This window comes from Myotis daubentonii, chromosome X, assembly GCF_963259705.1.
Source record: "Myotis daubentonii chromosome X, mMyoDau2.1, whole genome shotgun sequence".
Classification (NCBI taxonomy): domain Eukaryota; kingdom Metazoa; phylum Chordata; class Mammalia; order Chiroptera; family Vespertilionidae; genus Myotis; species Myotis daubentonii.
This window is the reverse complement of record NC_081861.1, coordinates 36,678,983-36,698,917: the sequence shown is the minus strand read 5'-3', so window position 1 is coordinate 36,698,917 and position 19,935 is coordinate 36,678,983. Positions and strand designations below refer to the sequence as shown.

The window sequence follows — 19,935 nt, the reverse complement described above, 5'->3', positions numbered from 1 at the left end:
TGCCCAATATCCACAGACATTTCATTATAAAGCTATAGATCTAGAAGCAATTAGTACTGTCAACTGGCTTTGTTTCAAAATTTCATTTTATATTGGTCCACCAGTAAAGAATCATACTTAGATATATAAGAGGAGGCAAAGTAGAATATAAAAGTAAAGGAGAGTACAAGTTTTATAATAATAAAGACAAAATAACATGAACAATGGACAATTCAACTACAATAATGAAATGAACTCTGTAATAAGATATACAAACTGCACATTATTTTTAGTAGCAGTACTACTCAAGAAAGTAGAGTAATAGGCAAGAATTAATACTGACATGTAAACACAACCATCAAGTTGAGTATTCCATCTCCAGGAAAATGATTAGTTTATACTGACCATATTTCTTGATATTATGCTGCAACTACCAAAAAGGGAGCTCAGCACAGGCAATATAAATAATTTTATGGATTAAGATGGGCTCAGTTTTTAGAATGGTTATGTGAATGCATCAAATTTATGTTTTGGTCTTTCAGGCTGTCTAAAAAAGTCAGAAAACAGCCTGACAGATTTGTTTTAAGAAATTATATAAGCCTACTCCCCAAAACAAGCCAACAATGTCTTCCCCAAACCTTAATTTCCAGATTTTGAAGCATAAAAGGGTAATGCATAACACAGCAAGCAAGGAGAGATTATAGAAATGTTGCCACATTACACACATTTTAGAACAATCTCATTAAAAGGGACCACTGTCATCCATTGTTTCAGTTTGTGATAGGTATTCATTAAAGTTATCATACTGAATTTACTAGGGCAAGGGTAAAGAATTTTTTTGTATTACTTAGGCATGATGATTTTAAAAGACTCAAACCTTTGCTGAAGACTCCTTGAGTTCGATGAGACTGTCCTGTAGAAAATGAATGGAGATGACAGGTGAGCTGGCATAGTTCTCAGAACCCAGAAGAACTTTGGGAGATATGGCTGTAACCTGGAAATAAACCAGCTACTTCTTGTGAGGATAAATCTCGTGATGTCATTAGTACATGAATATCAACAATAAAAAAAAAAGCAAAACTATGTAATGGAATTGTAATGTTAAAAAAAACTAAATAAATTATATGTACTCAATGTAAAAAATAAACTGTCTCTGCTCAGAATTTAAAAATAAATGTCAATGCCACATTTTCCATTACACTGTAAGTTACAGGTAATGTTAAGAGGCTTAAGAAATCAAGCGATTTTTTTTTCCTACACAAAAAGTTTAAAATAGTGGGGGTCACTGTGGAAGAACAACACTATCGTGCATTTTCATAGTTTTTCTTTAATTGGGAGGTTTCCATTTTTACTTTACTGTGACTCAAACATAAATAAATATATATATTTCATATCCTAGCCAGAAAACTCAGTGGCATTATATTAAAAGAAAACAAAATGTAATATTATAAAAGACTGATTTTTTTTTTTATTTTGCAAAGTGCCTCTGATGGTGCATCTCATACCTCCCAGAACAAAACAAAGCAAAACAAACAAAAAACCAAAAAACAAAAAAAGCACTTCAAAGAAAGAAAAGGAAATAAATTACAGTATTCCACCACAGTGCTCTTGATGAAGAATTAGTTAACTTACAGTTTTAAAGTTCAACGTATTGCAAATTCAAAGATTCCATGAAATTAGATGGCTTTAGAATTAAAATTAAATATCAAGCAAGGAATGGCTACCCTGAGTCTTCAAGAAGGCTACACCCACGATTTTGTGCTGCAGTTGAATGCCTGGGGTTTCTCTTTGCTTGGTGGTAGGATTGGATGCCACATCTGCTTTTATCATAACGCAAGGTTCAACTTGTTGGGAACCCAATGGGTATAAACAAACCTCCAAGGGAAGATACAACAGAAGCTGCATGCTCACTGAATATACACTACAGGAGAACTGATCACCAAGGAGACTTTAAAATGGAACTCCTTTCAAGATTCCTTCTTAGAAGGCACACATCGGTATGATGCTCATCAAGAAGCTTGATGAATTCAGAGGTATCTTGTTTATCCTGTGTCATCCAGGAAGTCTTCAGTGCTATATATTCTTCAATATTTATGCCGAAAAATAGGCTTCATTCTGCTGAAAAGATTCATTTGCTTGTAGCCACCATTGCACTCCAAAAAGACTGCTTAAAGCAGTGAGGCACTTCTGGGTAAAATTTCTCTTGCACTTTGAAACACTATAAAATTAGTGCTCAGTCCTTGAAGTTGTAACATTTTTTATTATAAAAATACTCAATAGGAAAAAATATCAGTCCACCAATATGTAAAAAATTCATTTTCTAATGCAACATGAAACCTCCAGTGGCTCCAGTGAATACTTGGCATAAGACTTGAAGGAAGTCAGGACACGTATTCCAAACAGGTGAGCCTAATATGGACGCTGCCTTCCTCAGGCTATACTAACCTTTACTGTTGAGGAATGTGATGGAGAAGGATGGGTATCAATTTTGCGGCGTTTTTGTTCTGTTGGGGGGGGAAAAAACAACAATAGTCACAATAAGACATATTTCCACTTTTTTCAAACACTTCAAAATATGACCAACTTTTAAGGTCATCAAGTATTATTTGCCCCAGTAAAGTTCCTAGATAACTTGCCAAACAAGGAGACAAGCTCAAATATACGTTACAAAGATCAAATATACGTTACATAGGCAAACAAATATAAAGAAAGGCAAACTTGCCCCTTTCAGGCTCAGTAATATCTGATCGGGGAACAGGTGACTTCAAGGACCCAGAAACTGGAGTTTTTTCTCCTCCTTTTACATTTTCCTTTGATTTCATTTCCTTTGCTATATCTCTTTCTCTGGATGGCTCCTTCTCTCTTTCCTTTTCTTGAGTCGATTTCGATTCTACGTTGGGGACAGTGGTCTTGAATTTCTCATCTTTAGCTTTGTCTTCCTTCTTGAATTTTTCTTTCTCTTTGTCAGACTTAGGTGTTCTTTCCTTCGTCTCTCTTGCTTTTTCATCTTTATTTGGTCGTTCTTCCTTCGGTTTGTCTTTACCATCTTTACCAAGTACCCTGGCCTCTGGAGTAGTAGCTGGAGTCTTTTCTTTTTTCTCTTTTTCTTTCTCTTTCCCTTTTTCTTTGTCATTTTCTTTAACGGTTTTGCTGCTTAAGAATAAAAATGTAAGATTTTAAGAGAAACAGTCATAAAATATATTTCATGTTTTTAATCATTAAGGGTTTCTTACTGACTTGTTCCTACCTGTTAGAGCCACTATTTCCATTGCTTGAATTCCCTTTTGGTGTGGCACTAGAAGCTTTATTAACAGCTTTCACACCACACTGAGATCTCTCCCTTGATTTATCTGAAATAAAGGTAAGATTTTATTTGACAATCCCCTAAATATAAGTAAACTACAATTTCATAGCAAAATGATTAGAGTTTAATTAGAAGAAACAAAGGATTGATTTACTCCTTGACAGTTACATACTCCTACCTGGGGAATAAAGAAGTAATTGTAAGGCAGCATTTTACTTGGCATGTGATACAAAACATTTCAGTTTGTTGAAACAAACCATATTATTAATAAATTTCTACAAATAAGCATACCATTCTCCTCAGCACCGCTTTCATCAGATTTAGATGCACTTCCTATGGACGATGAAGAAGACCCACCACCAGGCCCATTTTGTACACTGGCAACTGCATTCCTCGGAGGGGGGTCTTTGTGATGAAACTCATTTTCAGGTATCATGTATGACTTTCTACTTTTCAACTGCCCAGAGTAGCTGAAAGTCGCACAAAGTGTTTAAATATACAAATACAAATCAAAAAGCACAAACATGAGGTTTAAAAGAATAAAATTAGCAAGGTAAATAAAAATTTCAATGTAAATTAATCCTTAAACTAAGATGCCTTTTTTTTCACTATTGAAGATCTGATAACCCAACTGATGATAAAATTATATTTCCTCAACACCAGTACAGATTATATGACTTGTGAAACTATCATCCAGTATAAACCGGAAGCTGATAATCAGAAGTGACAACTCTCACCAGCCTGTGGGAACATGATCGCATAATCTCCCATAATTTCCTGAAGTAAAGCAGAAAATAAACTTCAACACTGTAAAACAGTTTAAAGTCTTCAGAATCCTTCTGTTATCTAGTCTCATAAATCACATTAAAGTATAATTGCGTTACCCCATAGCCAATGCATATAGATCAGGCCTCTTCTCTTTTTCTTCTTGGCAGATTTTATGCACTCTTCTTTCCAAAGCCTGACCCAGATTCAAAACTTTTGGGTACCAAGGAAGTATTTTTGTTAGCACAATCAAGATATTCCTGATGTGAGTATATTCGCCTGTTTCAAGGCAATGTACCGATGCCTACAACAAACATTTTAAGATCCATTATTATAAAAGTGTAAGTATGAAGAGAAAAAAAAACACCTTTGAGAAACACATTTTTTTTTTACCTTGGTTAGTTTGTAATGCCATTTATGTACAACATGCCGAAAATTTTCATAGTCTAATTGATCAGCTTTATTTCCACCATCGAATCCAGTTGCCCGTAATATAGTAAGGAATCCTGGATAATTTCCACATTCCTAAGAGGCAAAAATAGGTTGTTACTTTTTTTTTAATATATTTTATTGATTTTTTTACAGAGAGGAAGGGAGAGGGATAGAGAGTTGGAAACATCGATGAGAGAGAAACATCGATTAGCTGCCTCCTGCACACTCCCTACTGGGGATGTGCCCGCAACCAAGGTACATGCCCTTGACTGGAATCGAACCTGGGACCCTTCAGTCTGCAGGCTGACACTCTATCCACTGAGCCAAACCGGTTAGGGCTGGCTTGTTACTTTTAAAGAAAAATCTGTCCCCCCAAAGTAGCAGAGGCTGAAACGCAAGTAGACTAGATTAATGATTCTACGTGAAAACATGATGTGTATTTGAATGATAGGTAGTTTTCACAGAAAGGCTCAGTTTATTCAATGATATTAATTTAGAATATTATCAGTTTGAAATAGGATAAAAATATATAGCACTTTTAATAATGGATGAATTGTGTTAAAATTTTAAACACTGCTTTACAACTGAATCTTAAACTCAGCTTCCCTTTTAAAACTGAACAACTTAGAGATTTTACTGTGTCATTATATGCGTGGGTAAAATATAAGCATATTAGGCATACCTTTTCATATGTGGCTCTATCACTGTGCCACCTGGTTACAGTCTCTAACATGCAGCAAAGAAATCTCCCATATCGACTAGCTTCATTTTCAGTACAACTTGCAACTGTGTAAATTATATCAGAGAAAACCTACAGGAAAAAATGTTTGAGAAGTAAAAAAACAAACACAAGTAAAAATTAGTTCAAAATACCAAAAGATCTTGTTACAGTAAATCATAATATACCAAACAGATAAGTTTAGTCAAAATTTATCTTCCCTTTTTACATTCACAATCCCAGAGACCTTTAAAGATTTTAGCTTTGGTGAGGAAACAGCACATTCATAAAGCAACAACAACAACAAAACTTTTATAAAGAAAGCTGATTTACAGTGACAGAAGAAAACAGCTATCACTATTATTACATCATAACTTCTTTGACAAAGACTTAGCCATAGATATGACTGGGGTTAGGGGGACAGTAAGCAGAGGCAAGTCTGATAGAAACCAAAAATAGGCAGATGACATGCTGTAACATATATTACATTTTAAACCACAAAATGCAGTAATTAAGAAAAATGCCAGGTGCAAAAATCTGTGAATGTGACCATGCTGAAAAGCATCCCTGATGTTATGTTATGTTATATACAAAGTTGTAAGCTTTTCTGTTGTTTTTGAGGGGGTGAAGGTTAAAAATGGAGATGAGTATAGCAAACATATAAACCCAAATGTTGAGTTAATAGATTAACTAGGGGTGCTTTTTATCTATCGGGCATTATTCAAAGTGCTTTTGTGTATAGTGACTCATTTAATACTCATAACAATCTTATGAAGTAGGTACTATCCCATTTTACAATAAGAAAACTGAGGCACAGAGAGGTTAAAAAACTTGCCAAAGATCATGTAGCTAGAAATTAGCAGAGTTAGGATTCAAGTTCAGGCATTTGGCTCTTGAGTTCATGCTTTAAACCACACACACAATACCTATATAGATTATAATGTTTAGCTATCTTTGCATGAGACTTTTTAAAAAAAGTTTGCAATAAAAAGAACTTACTCGATCATAACAAAGAAGTGTGGAAAAATTTGGAGTTTTCTGTTGATGTACCAATTCAACAAAACGGGCACAGTAAACAGCATCAATTGCTGAAAAAATACATCGAGGAAATATACACAGCTGTAGAAATTTTGTGATGGTCTCATTTTTGGTAGATTCTAAAAATAAGGGAAGAATATATTAAGTGGTAAACTTCTTCCTCAAGTGCCTCAAGGCCACTAAACATGACAACATATTAACTTTAGTGTAGAGAATGCTATACAATCACAAACTACTACTTACAGTTAGCAACCAAGGGGTCATGACTAGAATAAGACTTTCATTTTTACTCTGTGGACACTTTTCTATCTATAATTTCTCCAAAATAAGATTTTATACAAGAAGTTAAATGATATCCACCAATTGTAGTTATAAGCTAATTAATTTTATCAGCAAACTAAATCAATTCCTTCAGTGAACATGTGAAGTTGACTCTGCATTAGTGAATAACAAAAGAATGGGATAGTGAACTGAGTTGAAATACAAATATAATACACTTGAACACCTCCCGTTTTAAAGGTCTGTTTTTGTAATTTAGCAGTAGTAGGAACGTAACAATTCCAATAACATACTTGCTAAAAGCCAGTTGTCCTTTTCCAGTTTCAGTCTCTGTAGAACTCGCTGTACATGTTCCATCTGTTTCTTTTCTTCTTCAAGAAGTTTGTCCTGAAGGGCAGTACAGCGCTCCTTCTCTTTTTTCTTTTTATTTGGAGGCTACAAAGTATAAGTTAGATATTTTTCTAACTACAGGCACATTGTCTCCCTTTCTTTTAATTAAAAATTTCAAAAAGAGATAAATGCTATTTTATATTCATTACTTCAACAGAGGTGTTCAGGAGTCTATTTAGATGTGCTTTCACCTCCATTTAACAAATTTAAAGACAAAGTCACCCAGTCTTTGTACACCATCAAAACGGGCTACCTTCCCAACACTGGTACCTTTATTCTGAGGCACAGAGTCATCTTTGACTCTTTCGTCTCCTTCATTCTAATATCACAATACAAGTCTTATGCATTCCCACAACCTCCACCATAGTCTATGCTCTCAGCACTTCACAATGACTTACCTAAAAAGCCACCTGGCTGATCTTCAGCCTACTGCTAGTCCTTTCCCCTATCAAATGCATCCCTCATACCATTGTTATAATTTTTCTAAAGTAGCATTTTTATCGTTAAGTCCCTCCTCAGAAATCTAAAATAACCCTCAATTTTATCAAGCCCTCTTTTCTAGTATTCACTACTCTATATACACTGGCCCCATTCAAACTTATCACTGAGCCCACTGGCTACTGTAAAAGTGGTCTCCTTAAACTTTGGACTACTTCATACCTTTGCTGGAGCTCTAGAGTAGCCAATTTGCCTTCAATATTTTCAAACCTAATCTATCTTCAAGGCCTACCCAGCTCAAGACTCACCTCCTCAATAAAGCCTTCTCCTAAAGAGTTCTCCTCTCTGGAACTACTATTGCTCTTGCAATTGGAACCACACTGATCATTTTTAAGTTCATTAACATAGACTTCACTAGAAAAGCAAACTCAAACACCTTTTGAATTTATCAAAACTTCCATATACTTACCAAGCTCTCGGCCCCAGCCATTGAGAGGTCACTATTAAACCCACTTAGGACAATATTATAAAGCAACAGGATTGTGGCTTTAAGGAACCCGAGCTAACACAATTTCAAAGTATGGGTAATGCTAAATTAATACCATGATGTTATTGTACTTGAGCTACTATAATAAAAACCTACCATTTCCTGATTGTCATCAATTGCTTTCATCTGGACTTTAAGTTTACTGACTTCCCGTTCATAGCTGGTGTGTGGAACTGCAAGGTCATACATTGTCAATGACCAGAATGTGGCATAGAATTGAGGGCTGATGTCATCCCAGACTTTGGAAACATGTAAGGAGACCACTGCTTCATGGACAGGGGCCATCACCATTTCACATGATGTAATATACTTGTGAACTTTATGTTGCTGTTTACTTCCCTTTTCTGATTTTTTAAGTTCGTCATACTTGGACTGGAAATAAAAAGTAAACACACACACACAACACAATTTATAGCATTGACTTTCAGTGTATAAAAACCTATGTTCCCCAAACTGAGCTACCAAGTGAAATAGAGACAGACTCATAGATAAAGAGCAGGAAGACAGCTTAGAGTGTAGTGGTAGAGGGACTGAGCAAAAGAGAGAGAGAGAGAGAGAGAGAGAGAGAGAGAGAGAGAGAGAGAGAGAGAGAGAGAGCGCTCATGGACCTGGACAACAGTGTGGTGATTGCTGAGTTCAGGAAGGGGGTGGGTAGAAGTGGAAGAGGGCATAGAAAGGATAAATACTGATGGGAAAATAAATTAACTTTTAAATGAAAAAAAATCTATGTTCCCTTTTCAAATATCAGAAGATGATCAATCAAAACTGTTGTAAGAATTCTAGTTTCTTATCAAAAAGACATTTATTTTAAGATAAATCATTCCTGGAAGCTTTTCCAATCTTTAGTCCTGTATGCTCACTAGCAGTTTTTCAAAAGATTCTTATTGAATCTGACCTGTTGAGTAAGTGAATAAGGTATGTATGGCCCCGGTCCATTCCCCCTAATCTGTTCTCTCTTATTGATGCGTCATGTATTGGACATGTAGGGTTTCCACTCCTGCATTTGAGATATTCAAGTGAACCAAGTAGAAGGTTATAACACTAGTAAAGAGGCAGGATGGAACTACTACAGCCAACAAGGACAGAATGTTTTATCACTACATGTAATCCTTATCAGCTGTTACAATTTGTCAATTAAGAAGCTAGATCAGCCCTAGCTGGTATGGCTCAATGGATAGAGTATCAGCATGAGGACAGAAGAGTCTCAGGTTCAATTCCAGTCAAGGGCATATGCCCAGGTTGTGGGCTTGATCCCCAGTAGGGGGCATGCAGGAGGTAGCCAATGATTCTCTCTCATCATTGATGTTTTTCTCTCTCTCTCCCTCTCTCTTCCTCTCTGAAATCAGTAAAAATATATTTTTTTAAAAAAGAAGAGGAAACTGGATCAACCCTAGCTGGTTTGGCTCAATGAACTGCATCTGAAGGGTCCTGGGTTCAATTCCGGCCAAGGGCATGTACCTTGGTTGCAGGCTCCATCCCCGGCCCTTGTCAGAGCTCATGTTGGAGGCAACCAATAGATGTTGCCTCTCTTACATCGAGACAACAATAGATGTTTCTCTCTCTGTGTCTCTCCTCCTCCCTTCTACTCTCTCTAAAAATCAATGTAAAAAAATATCCTTAAAAAAAAAAAAGAAAAGAAAAATATCCTCAGGTGAAGATTAACAAAAAAAACAACAACAACAAAAAATAAGCTAGACCAATGCTAAAAAAGGTTATGAGAAAGTCACCATAAGACTACTAAGTAGGTTGACCAACTGTCCAGGTTTGCCAGTAATTTAGGGGTTTCCCAGCATTTAAGACTTTAGTGCTAAAACTGGGAAAGTCCCAGGCAAACCAAAATCAACTGGTCACCCTAATGCCAAACTAATAAGATTTTCTATAAATGGTTATGGTATATTGGAGTTTAAAGTGTGTGGGAACTGACACTAGCTTTTTTGGCCTCGTTGATTTATCCTAAGTAGGAGGAGAGCCAGAGGAAGGCCATACTCTTAACTGTATGAGAAAAAGAATGTTAGTACAATGGGAAGAATTACATTATTAGTTCACAGTGTACGCCAAATATCAAAAATAAAATAATACCAGGTGGAGCTATTACTATTGTCTCATGTCCCTCAGTCTCTTTAGGATGACAGAGGTCTCACCCAGAAAATTCTGTTTGGGTTAGGCAGCACAAATGAAGATGAACCTGAGAGGAAATCTAAAACTAGCTTCTTCTTCATGTTAGAAAAGCACTTAATCATTCACAGTTTGTGCTAAACATGAAACCCAGAACTAAAAGGTCAGAATTAAAGGTTCTGCATCAGGATAGGCAAAGACGGCAAAGACCCTTCCTTCCTAAGTGCTGCTTTACCCCAGGCTCGCTGGAATTGAAGGCATACCAAGTACTCTTTTTTCCAGAGAGTATCTCAAGCAGGCTATGAGAATAGTACAATTATTCTAGAAGTAGGAAGATTTATCTCATGTTATTCACATTTTACAGAACACGCTGATAACTACTGAGACCACACAGGTGACAAAGTTACAAAGAACATTACTTATGAAAGAGAAGTCCCAATTACATCAGAGACCTGAGAGAATAGTAGCTGAGATAAGAAAGGATTTTAAAATTTTGAGAGCAGGTCCTAATTATGGTAACTAACAAATTCCTATGAGCTGAATGACATCTGCTAAGGTTCTAACAAAACAATATAAAACCAGGATCAAACTACTGCATAAGGTAACTTAGCTAGCTGGTTTGAGTGAGATCTAGATTAACTGAGGGGAGCCTTTCAGACCCATGTTGCAAGGTAGGTCTCAGCAATTAAAATTCAAATATTAGGTTATAGGTATGAGAGGGTTATATGATAGCCCCAGTCTCCCCAATCCTCTGTTCCTGGATCTGTTACTTCTATTGCTGTCACCCCCTATTCCCTAGGCTAGATCAGTTACATTGCATATTTACCTAGGATGAACATTTCCTTGTCTAAAGTCAGTTTAACTCCCTCATCAAGCTCACATCTTTAGTCAAATGGAGCGGCACAATAGTTCTACATCTCAAGTCACCTGGGGAACTAGATCTATGGAATAGAACTGATATCCAGTTATTGCTGTACTTCTAATTATTGGTTATTAAAAAGCTCTTGCTGGCCCAATAATTTAAGCAGTGTTTGGTTGGCTAAATTATTCTCATGAAAGCCTGCTAGTAGTCAACTTATGGAAGGGACCTAGCAGTCCTCCAATACTCATATTCTCTCATCAAAGGCTCTTCAAGAGAGGCTTTTACTAAAAGAGCAAAAGCAAGGATCCCAGGGAAGGTTGGATATCATCCACTGCAACCAAGGTTGCTGAGGAACTCCTTTTCCAGAGGGTAGCATGTAGGCTGTGTATAGCAACCTCTGTATAGTTGTTTTCTTCCTCAACCCTGAGGAAATATTTTTGTTTAGAGTTTTGTATCCCTTAAATGACAAAGTCATAATATTTTACACTACAGAAAAGGCAGCTATTGGTATAAGTGACCTGCTCCATTTTCTGACCTGGAAAAGTTCAGCCAACGTCAGGTAACCATGTGTTTCTGTTTGCTAGGCTTCAATATCGCTGATTAGTGTGTTCTCGGTATAGCACAAGATAGGTTAGAATTCCTGAGATGAAGAAATTCTCCCTGATCTACTGTGGGGTGGAGTGACAACACAAGACATAACTATGCAAAGAGTGTAAGATATTCTGAATTGAGAGATTCTAAAGGACAAGAAAAGGTTAGAAGAGGTCAATGGGGGAGGGTGGTAAAGGGGACATATGTAACACTTTCAACAATAAAGATTTCATTAATAAATAAGAAGAAAACGCCTATTCCTTCTCCCTTATTCTCCTATCTCCTCTAGAAAGTACAGCAAAGAATAGCTGCATGCTAATAAAGTGATAATTAAATCAATTAACATTTAGTTAGTTGAAGGAGTTGTGAGACTGTGACAGTTGATATGTAAACACTAAGAGCTAATGGTTGGTTAAATGATCAATTACACACCAAATTTCTCAGTGCCTTTTTTCCATGCCTGTACTACACAGCCTTGTACCCCTACTGGGAACAAAGGTATCCTAGCTTAAGAGACAAGTCTAAGATCTTTCCCCAAATTTGTAAAGGAAGCTTTGTATAGTACAGACATAAAAACAATAAATAGAAGGGCCAGAATCCAATTCTAACCCAAAATTAAGAATATGCTGGGACTCCAGTCAGAGTGGGAAAGTACCACAGATTCCAAACAGAGGATTGACCATGGCCCTGAGGGAAAAGGGAAAATGAATTCCAATTAGAAAAATTAGAGGTCACTGCTTTGCAGGTAACAGTGGCAGATAGAGTAGAGAGGGCTGTCTCCTCGTCCTAGTCACTACTGATACTCTGCTTCAGAAGGCTCTAGTTTGCTTTTCATGATGTTTTTTTGTTTTCAGTTGTTTCATGTAGGTGGAGAGAAAACAACCATAAATACACCTTTCCTAGAAGTTACACAACAGACACTAAGATTTTTGGGGAGTACTTAAGACTTTCTGTCTATATTTCTTTCAAGGCAGTATGCATAATAGCAAGTCAACTATCTGACAGGGATATTGTCATTGAGGAAACAGGACTCTGTATTCAACAGGAATGTTTCTCGGAATGACATACCACATTCATTAATTTCAGAATCATCTAGTACAGCGGTTCTCAACCTGTGGGTCGCGACCCCTTTGGCGGTCGAACGACCCTTTCACAGGGGTCGCCTAAGACCATCCTGCATATCAGATATTTACATTACGATTCCTAACAGTAGCAACATTACGGTTATGAAGTAGCAACGAAAATAATTTTATGGTTGGATCACAACATGAGTAACTAGATTTAAAGGGCTAGAAGGTTGAGAACCACTGATCTAGTACTTCTTAAAAAACAAATAGCCCTAACCGGTTTGGCTCAGTGGATAGAGCACTGGCCTGTGGACTGAAGGGTCCCAGATTCGATTCCGGTCAAGGGCATGTATCTTGGTTGCAGGCACAACCCCAGTAGGGAGTGTACAGGAGGCGGCTGATCAATGTTTCTCTCTCATCGATGTTTCTAACTCTCTATCCCTCTCTCTTCCTCTCCATAAAAAATCAATAAAATATATTAAAAAAATAAATAAAAACACAAAACAAACACATATCCAGGTACCATTCAAGTTATTAAATTAGAATTGGGGGCCCTGGCCAGTGTGGCTCAGTAGTTTGGAGCATTGTTCCATACACCAAAAAGCCTCGGGTTCAATTTCCAGTGAGGACACATATTTAGGTTGTGGGTTTAATCCCCAGGCCCTGGTAAGGGTACATGCAGAAGGCAACCACGCAGTGTTTCTCTCTCTCCCTCTCCCTCTCTCTAGAAATCAATGAAAATGTCCTTGGGTGAGGATTAAAACAAAATTGGAACTGGGGGACATGGGACTCAGTTTGTAAGATGCTTTGTTGGTGAGTCTCATCTACACTAATGTTTGAGAGCTATAGTTCTAGAGGGCCCATAAGACATCAACCTGGATAACTAGTGGCACAGTAACAGTAAAATTATAGAACTAATAAGACTTACTTTTAAAGGGGACATTTGCATTATATATTGCTCAGAGATGAGTATTAACAAAAGAGTAACTCTCCAAGAGACAATCTATATCTATGTCAAAGTAAAATGCAATTACAAATGAAACAGTTAAAATTATTTTAAATTGTTCGTAAATTACAGCAATGATACTTATACTTACTGAAATATGGTGTGCATACATTGGCCTAGACAGGAAAAATGCTGCATCATGGGGTGTATGAAATTCGTTACAGAGCACATCAATTGAAGGCACTCGCTTTATATAATCTTCTGTGCTTAGATTAGATGCTAAAAACCCACCAAACTGTACCAGGGTATCATGACACTAAATTTAAAAAATAAAACAAAAAAACACAAATGTGCTATCATTTTACAAAAACAAGATAAACATTTTCCAAAATGATTAAGGTGCCATTTAAACAATATTTTGATTAACAAGAATTTAAATTTGACAAATTGAAAGAACTATAAAGACAATCTACAAACAATCATATTACAAAAAAGATGCCAACGTACTGAAAGTATGCTAATCTAAGGCTTTAAGATCAACCAGTTCTCAAGTTCCAAGTTATTGTTCATCACTTTTAGTAGCAGAATATATTTACTTAAATCACATACAACAATTTTATGTAGACAAAAGTCAATTCCCTTGTCCTTAAAAAGATTAAAACTTCATTTATAAAATATATATGATCCTTTTTCCTTGTAATATAGTGATTGTTAAACACATTTTGTAAGCTAACCATAGATTTGGTGCTTAATATTTATAAATATATTTTATAAATAAAGATCACATCTACTTTGCTGTGACTGAATTTTCAGAGATTAGGGAAGATATGAGAGCAAACAACTTAGTTATCTACTTAATTGAAAACCTTATACATATTATTACATCTCCTAGAGCCACTGATTAAATATCATAATTTGCACAGATATAGCCCATTTCCAGAATGTCTACTTTACACTTTACATTAGAGATGTTTCACACTCATATGTGCAAAATTACATTTTTCGAGTTATAGAACATGCTATATTTGCCATTAACAGGATTTTTAAAAATTACCATAAACACAAAAGCCACTTTAACTTGCCTGATCATAGAGCTTTCCCACAAGTTTCAAATGTTTCTCTCCACCTTCTTGAAAGATCACCCCATTCCTCTGCTGAGCCATAAGCAAACAGAGGGGAAGAGCAAGATCATGGTCTAATAGTGCATCCTTTAATCTCTGGGAGGATTTTTTAGTGTTTCTGATCTGGCCAAAATAACCACCCTGCAAAAGAGAAAACAAAAATTTACCTTCCCTTTCTTTGAAAATTTATTTTAGTGACACTGTTACTAGTTATAGTGACTGACTTTAAAATAACTGTCAATTGCCTTGAAACTTCTGCATATTTTCCATTTTCTACCATGCAGTCTCTTATAAAGGATTATTCTTTATTCAGTGTGGAGCAGATTCAACAACAGAGTAGCTATGTTCAGATTTATGCCTGTTAGGATACCAAGAACCACAGAAGATTTGATATTTATTTCCTTTACAGATGTGGTTTATTTCCCTTACAGACACCAGGGTAGCTTGAGGGGAACATATAATCAAGAAAGTATTCCTTTTCTTTACTTTGTTTCAGCTTTTTAAAAAGGTTCAAATATGCACTGGCCAGGTAGTTCAGTTGGTTAGAACATCGTCCAGAGATACCAAGGTTGAGGGTTTGATCCCTGGTCAGGGCACATACAAGGATCAACCAATGCATGCATAAATAAGTGGATCAACAAATCAATGTTTCTCTCTCTCTTTCTCACTCTCTCTCCCTTCTTCTCTCTCTCTAAAAAAATTAATAGCCCTAGCTGGTTTGGCTCATGTATAGAGCGTTGGCCTGCGGACTAAAGGGTCCCAGGTTCGATTTCAGCCAAGGGCACATGCCCAGGTTGTGGGTTTGATCCCCAGTAGGGGGCGTGAAGGAGGCAGCCAATCAATGTTTCTATCTGTCTCTTCCTCTCTCTTCCTCTCTGAAATCAATAAATATTTTTTTTAAAATTCAAAAAATCTACACTAATAAAAGAGAAACAGGCAAAATTGGTGTCACTTCGCTACACCCACCAGCCAATCAGAGTGACTATGCAAACCAACACAACAAAGATGGCGGTTAATTTGCATATGCAGGCACGGAGCGAAAGGCTCTGACCAGAGTGAAGACCGAAGACTGAAGAGGCTTGGCTACTCCACTGCGGCCGCAGTGGAGTAGCCAAGCCTCGCTGCGGCCAGAGGGGAGAAGCCTTGCCTTGAGGCTTGGCTTCTCTGCTGCTGCCGGACCAAAGGCCTGGGTCCCGGGTGCAGGAGGAAAACCGGTGCTGGCAGCCAGGGGAAGGAACGCCTATTGCACGAATCTTTGTGCAATGGGCTTCTAGTTAATAAACAAAAACATTTAACTAAAGGTTAAAATAACTAATATATCACAATTTTTAAAAGGAAGGTGGGGACAGTTGTGAGAGGAGAATAAGTATGGTCTGATGTTTGGTTTATGTATTTATGTACTATTTGGATTCTTTAATATGAGTATGCATACATTCTGAATTTTTAAAAAATCAATAAATAAAAATAGCAACTCTCACCTCAGCTTTTAGTTGCTCTCCACCAGTCATGGCCTCTAGTTGCTCCATTGTCATTTCCTCTGTAATTTCTATTCCTGCCATTTTTTGTACCACTTCTTTCAATATAAGCAGGTCAAAACTATTTAGAAAAAATAAGAAACAACCTATAGTTGAAACTTAAAACATAAAAGTGACAATATATGGTAACTGAGAACCCCTAAACTATTTGTACATAACTATGAGGAGAAAAGGGTTAAAGCATTTTTTAAGGAAAAACTGCATTCCTAGAACTATACAAAAAATATTTGGGCCATGTAATATGTTTACATTTATTTGAACATTTTACTTGGAAATAATGTACAGATAACATGCAAAGATAAAAACAGTTCAAAGCTTTACCCCAAGTTCACCTATTAACATTTTACTCCTATTTGTTTTATCATTTGTGTTTTCTCTCTTTCCCTCCTCCCTCTTTCTCTACACACACACACACACACACACACACACACACACACACACACACACACACACATCTTTTGAAACGTTTCAGAGTTCATTTAGTATGTAACATCATTTTAGGAGAACATTCACCCCTAAAATTCTTAAGACTATTATTTCCTAAGAGTGCATTTCCTAAAAATACAGCTATTCTCTTATATAACCACAGCAGTTATCAACTTTAGTAGATCTAACATTGATACAATACTTTAATCTATAATTCATATTTCATTTTTATCAGCTGAATTTTCAGTTCATATTTCATTCTTATCAGTGACCCAATTATGTCCTCCATAGCATTTTTTTAACCCTCCAGTATAGAATGGCCAAAAAATGTTTTTTATGGTATAGAGATATCTCTCTAAATAATCACACACACTTGGAAAGAATGGAGGGATGGAAGGAGGGGGGATGGAAAAAAAGGAAGGGACAGTGGATAGAGTGTCAGCCTGCAGACTGAAGGGTCCTGGGTTCGATTCCGGTCAATGGCACATGCCAGGGTTGCAGGCTCGATCCCCAGTAGGGGAGGGAGGCATGCAGGAGGCAGCGGATCAATGATTCTCTCTCATCATTGGTGCTTCTCTCTCTCTCTCTCTCTCTCTCTCTCTCTCTCTCTCTCTCTCTCTCTCTCTCTCTCTCTCTCTCCCCCTCTACCTTCCTCTCTGAAATCAATAAAAATATATTTTTAAAAATAGAAGATCCATGTTGTGGTATTTAGGCCTAACATGACAATTTAGTGGCCAGCCTTAAGCACATTTATTATTGTGCCAACAGTTATACATTTTAATTCTTAAAGTTCAGGATTGTCAATGGAAATAATGCCTATGACTTCCAAGACCATCTTTAATTAGTTAAGAACATAAAGTGAAAACATTCTTTCCCATAAAACAAATGCAGATATTTTCCCAAAGGTAAAGCTAGACATATTCAATACACAAAGTAATAGACAAAGAAACAGTTTTCTAAGATTCTTTGTAAGTGCTTACTCTTTCAACTGGCCTTGTCTTACCTAAACATAATTTTTGAAAACAAGAGGGCCCTCATGCAAATCAGTACGCAACAAGTCCCAATAAAACATTTTTCTTTAAACTATCTTTTAATTAGATGGTCACAAAAACTAAATTTACAGTACAGAGAACTAAATTATAGATTTAAAAATAACATTATGTTCTCCTAGCCTATAGACACTAAAGAGTAAAATACATAGGAATGGCCAATCAGATGAGCATAGCATAAGTGCTATATTCATAACATCCTGAATCTAAATATTTTTTTAAATTTTCCCTAAACCAAAATAATAATGTCAAGAATTCCTTAGGTAATATTTGTTTGGAACACCAGATAGCTATACAGATTTTTTGTTTGCTTTCTACCAGAAAGCTTTTGTAAACAATTTTCAGTTCTTTGATTCTAGTCAGTCTACTGCTGATAAGGTTTAATATACATACTAATTCAAACTCTAAGCACTGATATTGGTCCAGAATAAAATAATAAAACTCAGTATTTATAAAGAAAGGAGGGTACTATTCAAAAGGTATGTAAGCTTTGTCTCTCTAAAGTTCGAATTCCAAAAAGAATTTTTGTTGAAGATACTATATACACCCTCAGAATAAACATGTTCCTACCAAATGCTCAGTGTAAAGGCCAACTGCTGTCCAGCAGCATAATCAATACTTTTGTCATAAGAGGATTTACAATATACCATATTAACCATTTATTCAAAAGCCTAACAGGTAGTCAAAATGAGTTACTCTATATAACCAAATATTAATTTCTTTTGGCGAAAAGTGTTTATGCATTAAATTATAATTTATTTTAATTAAAGAATTCCACCTACATAAGTGGGCAACTATTCTACTTAACCCTACAATCAACAAATAGTTTTTCAGGATAATAGAAATCTTAATATCCCAATGTCACCAGAAGCACTCTAATTATTGAATTTCATTTACATATAATTTGCTATGAATACCTTTTGCCCGCCTTTAGCTGATTAGCCACATATTGAAGAAGACCAGCAAGATCAATTGGATATTTACGAAAAACTGCACCACAGAAACTAGCCAGACCTATATGAAATTAAAAAAGGGCTTTTAAAAAACAATTCATAAAACAAAAAGTACAATATTGAAAGTCATTTCTTCAACTAACTCAATTTCTAAAACAAAATGAGATAGGAATAATTGTATTGCTGATACCACTTAATAAGAGTTTTATAATTGATAATAGCTAATATTTATTGAGGATACATATGTGAAACACTGTATTAGATAAGCACTTTATGTTAATTTATCTCATTTAATCTTTACAATAATCATCTCAGGTTTGATGAAAATTTAGAACACAGATATAATGTATCTTGCTCATGGTCACATAATTGGTCCATGGTAAGAGCAGTGATTCAAATATATATGGCCTGTTTCCAGAACCTGTGGCCATGACAAAATCTTTCAGATTAGTCAGTAAACTTGAATGGTCAACAAAACACCTGCCCCTCAAATGTTTGTCATGAAAAAAAAAATATTTTTATCTAGAAACATGCTACTAGTTGTGGAGGAGTAAGAAAACAGGTAAAGCAATGCCAGACCAAGAAGCAGAAAAAAAGACCAATTTTAACCAATAGTCCTTATCACATCATGAGTAGAGAGAAAATCCCAGTCAAGTTAAGAGGAGATCCTAGTAGAATCAGGTTATCTGTAGCCTTTTCGACAATTATTTGTTGAGCACCTAAAGGATAATGGACAAAACATAGGTCCTGCCCTCAAGGAGCTTACAGTCTAATGATGGATAAAGAAAAGAAACTGAAATAACTATGAGGAATAAAACATTCCATGGGAGTGCAGAAAAAAAGGCACCTAATTCTGATTTTGGGGTAGGAGGATTAACAGGGAAAGCTTTCCAAAGAAAATGACCTCTAAGATGAAATCTAAGCTGAAATCTAAGATGTAGTGGAGGAGGTGAGTGAGCAAGGAAGGGCATTCCAAGTAAAGGGAATAATGTGAAAACGAGACATGGAAAGTGCAAGAACTTCAATATTAATGGAATACTGAGGAGGAGCAAAAGACGAGGCTAATACGGTGAGTAAGAACCTGATTCCCAAAGAACTTACTTGTATGACTTACTAGACTGCAGACTTTAAAAGGCAATGGGGAGATACTGCAAGATTCAGCTATCAGATAGGAAAGGTGGAAAAAAGGGGGAACTAGCTGCTAGAAATCAAAGATATAAGACATTTTTTTTAAGGCTAGAGTTTTTTATTATTAAACAACCAAGTTTTTGTTCTTTTAATATGACTGAAACCTCACGATAAAAATAAGAGAGAATAGTTCCCTTAAGATTAATTCCCCAGCCCAGCCAGTATGGCTCAGTGGTTGAACATCGACCCATG

At 36.2% G+C, this 19,935-nt stretch overlaps 1 protein-coding gene across 15 annotated transcripts in view; it reads right to left on the bottom strand.

The window, feature by feature from the left end:
- THOC2 (THO complex subunit 2) overlaps positions 1 to 19,935 on the bottom strand; it is a 120,902-nt gene that overhangs the window by 16,913 nt on the left and 84,054 nt on the right. For 7 of the 15 annotated variants that reach the window (XM_059679258.1, XM_059679252.1, XM_059679255.1 and 4 more), the window contains exons 19-33: positions 18,520 to 18,616; positions 16,071 to 16,188; positions 14,554 to 14,733; positions 13,623 to 13,787; positions 7,987 to 8,262; positions 6,809 to 6,950; positions 6,198 to 6,355; positions 5,163 to 5,291; positions 4,442 to 4,573; positions 4,168 to 4,352; positions 3,575 to 3,753; positions 3,227 to 3,329; positions 2,702 to 3,132; positions 2,425 to 2,483; positions 857 to 988 (exon numbers count right to left, since the gene is read on the bottom strand). In XM_059679258.1, the coding sequence (XP_059535241.1) occupies positions 857 to 988; positions 2,425 to 2,483; positions 2,702 to 3,132; positions 3,227 to 3,329; positions 3,575 to 3,753; positions 4,168 to 4,352; positions 4,442 to 4,573; positions 5,163 to 5,291; positions 6,198 to 6,355; positions 6,809 to 6,950; positions 7,987 to 8,262; positions 13,623 to 13,787; positions 14,554 to 14,733; positions 16,071 to 16,188; positions 18,520 to 18,616 (2,486 nt within the window). Of the gene's footprint in view, positions 1 to 856; positions 989 to 1,611; positions 2,484 to 2,701; positions 3,133 to 3,226; positions 3,330 to 3,574; positions 3,754 to 4,167; positions 4,353 to 4,441; positions 4,574 to 5,162; positions 5,292 to 6,197; positions 6,356 to 6,808; positions 6,951 to 7,986; positions 8,263 to 13,622; positions 13,788 to 14,553; positions 14,734 to 16,070; positions 16,189 to 18,519; positions 18,617 to 19,935 lie in introns of all 15 variants that reach the window. The other 8 variants (XM_059679260.1, XM_059679263.1, XM_059679259.1 and 5 more) reach the window with 6 other exon arrangements.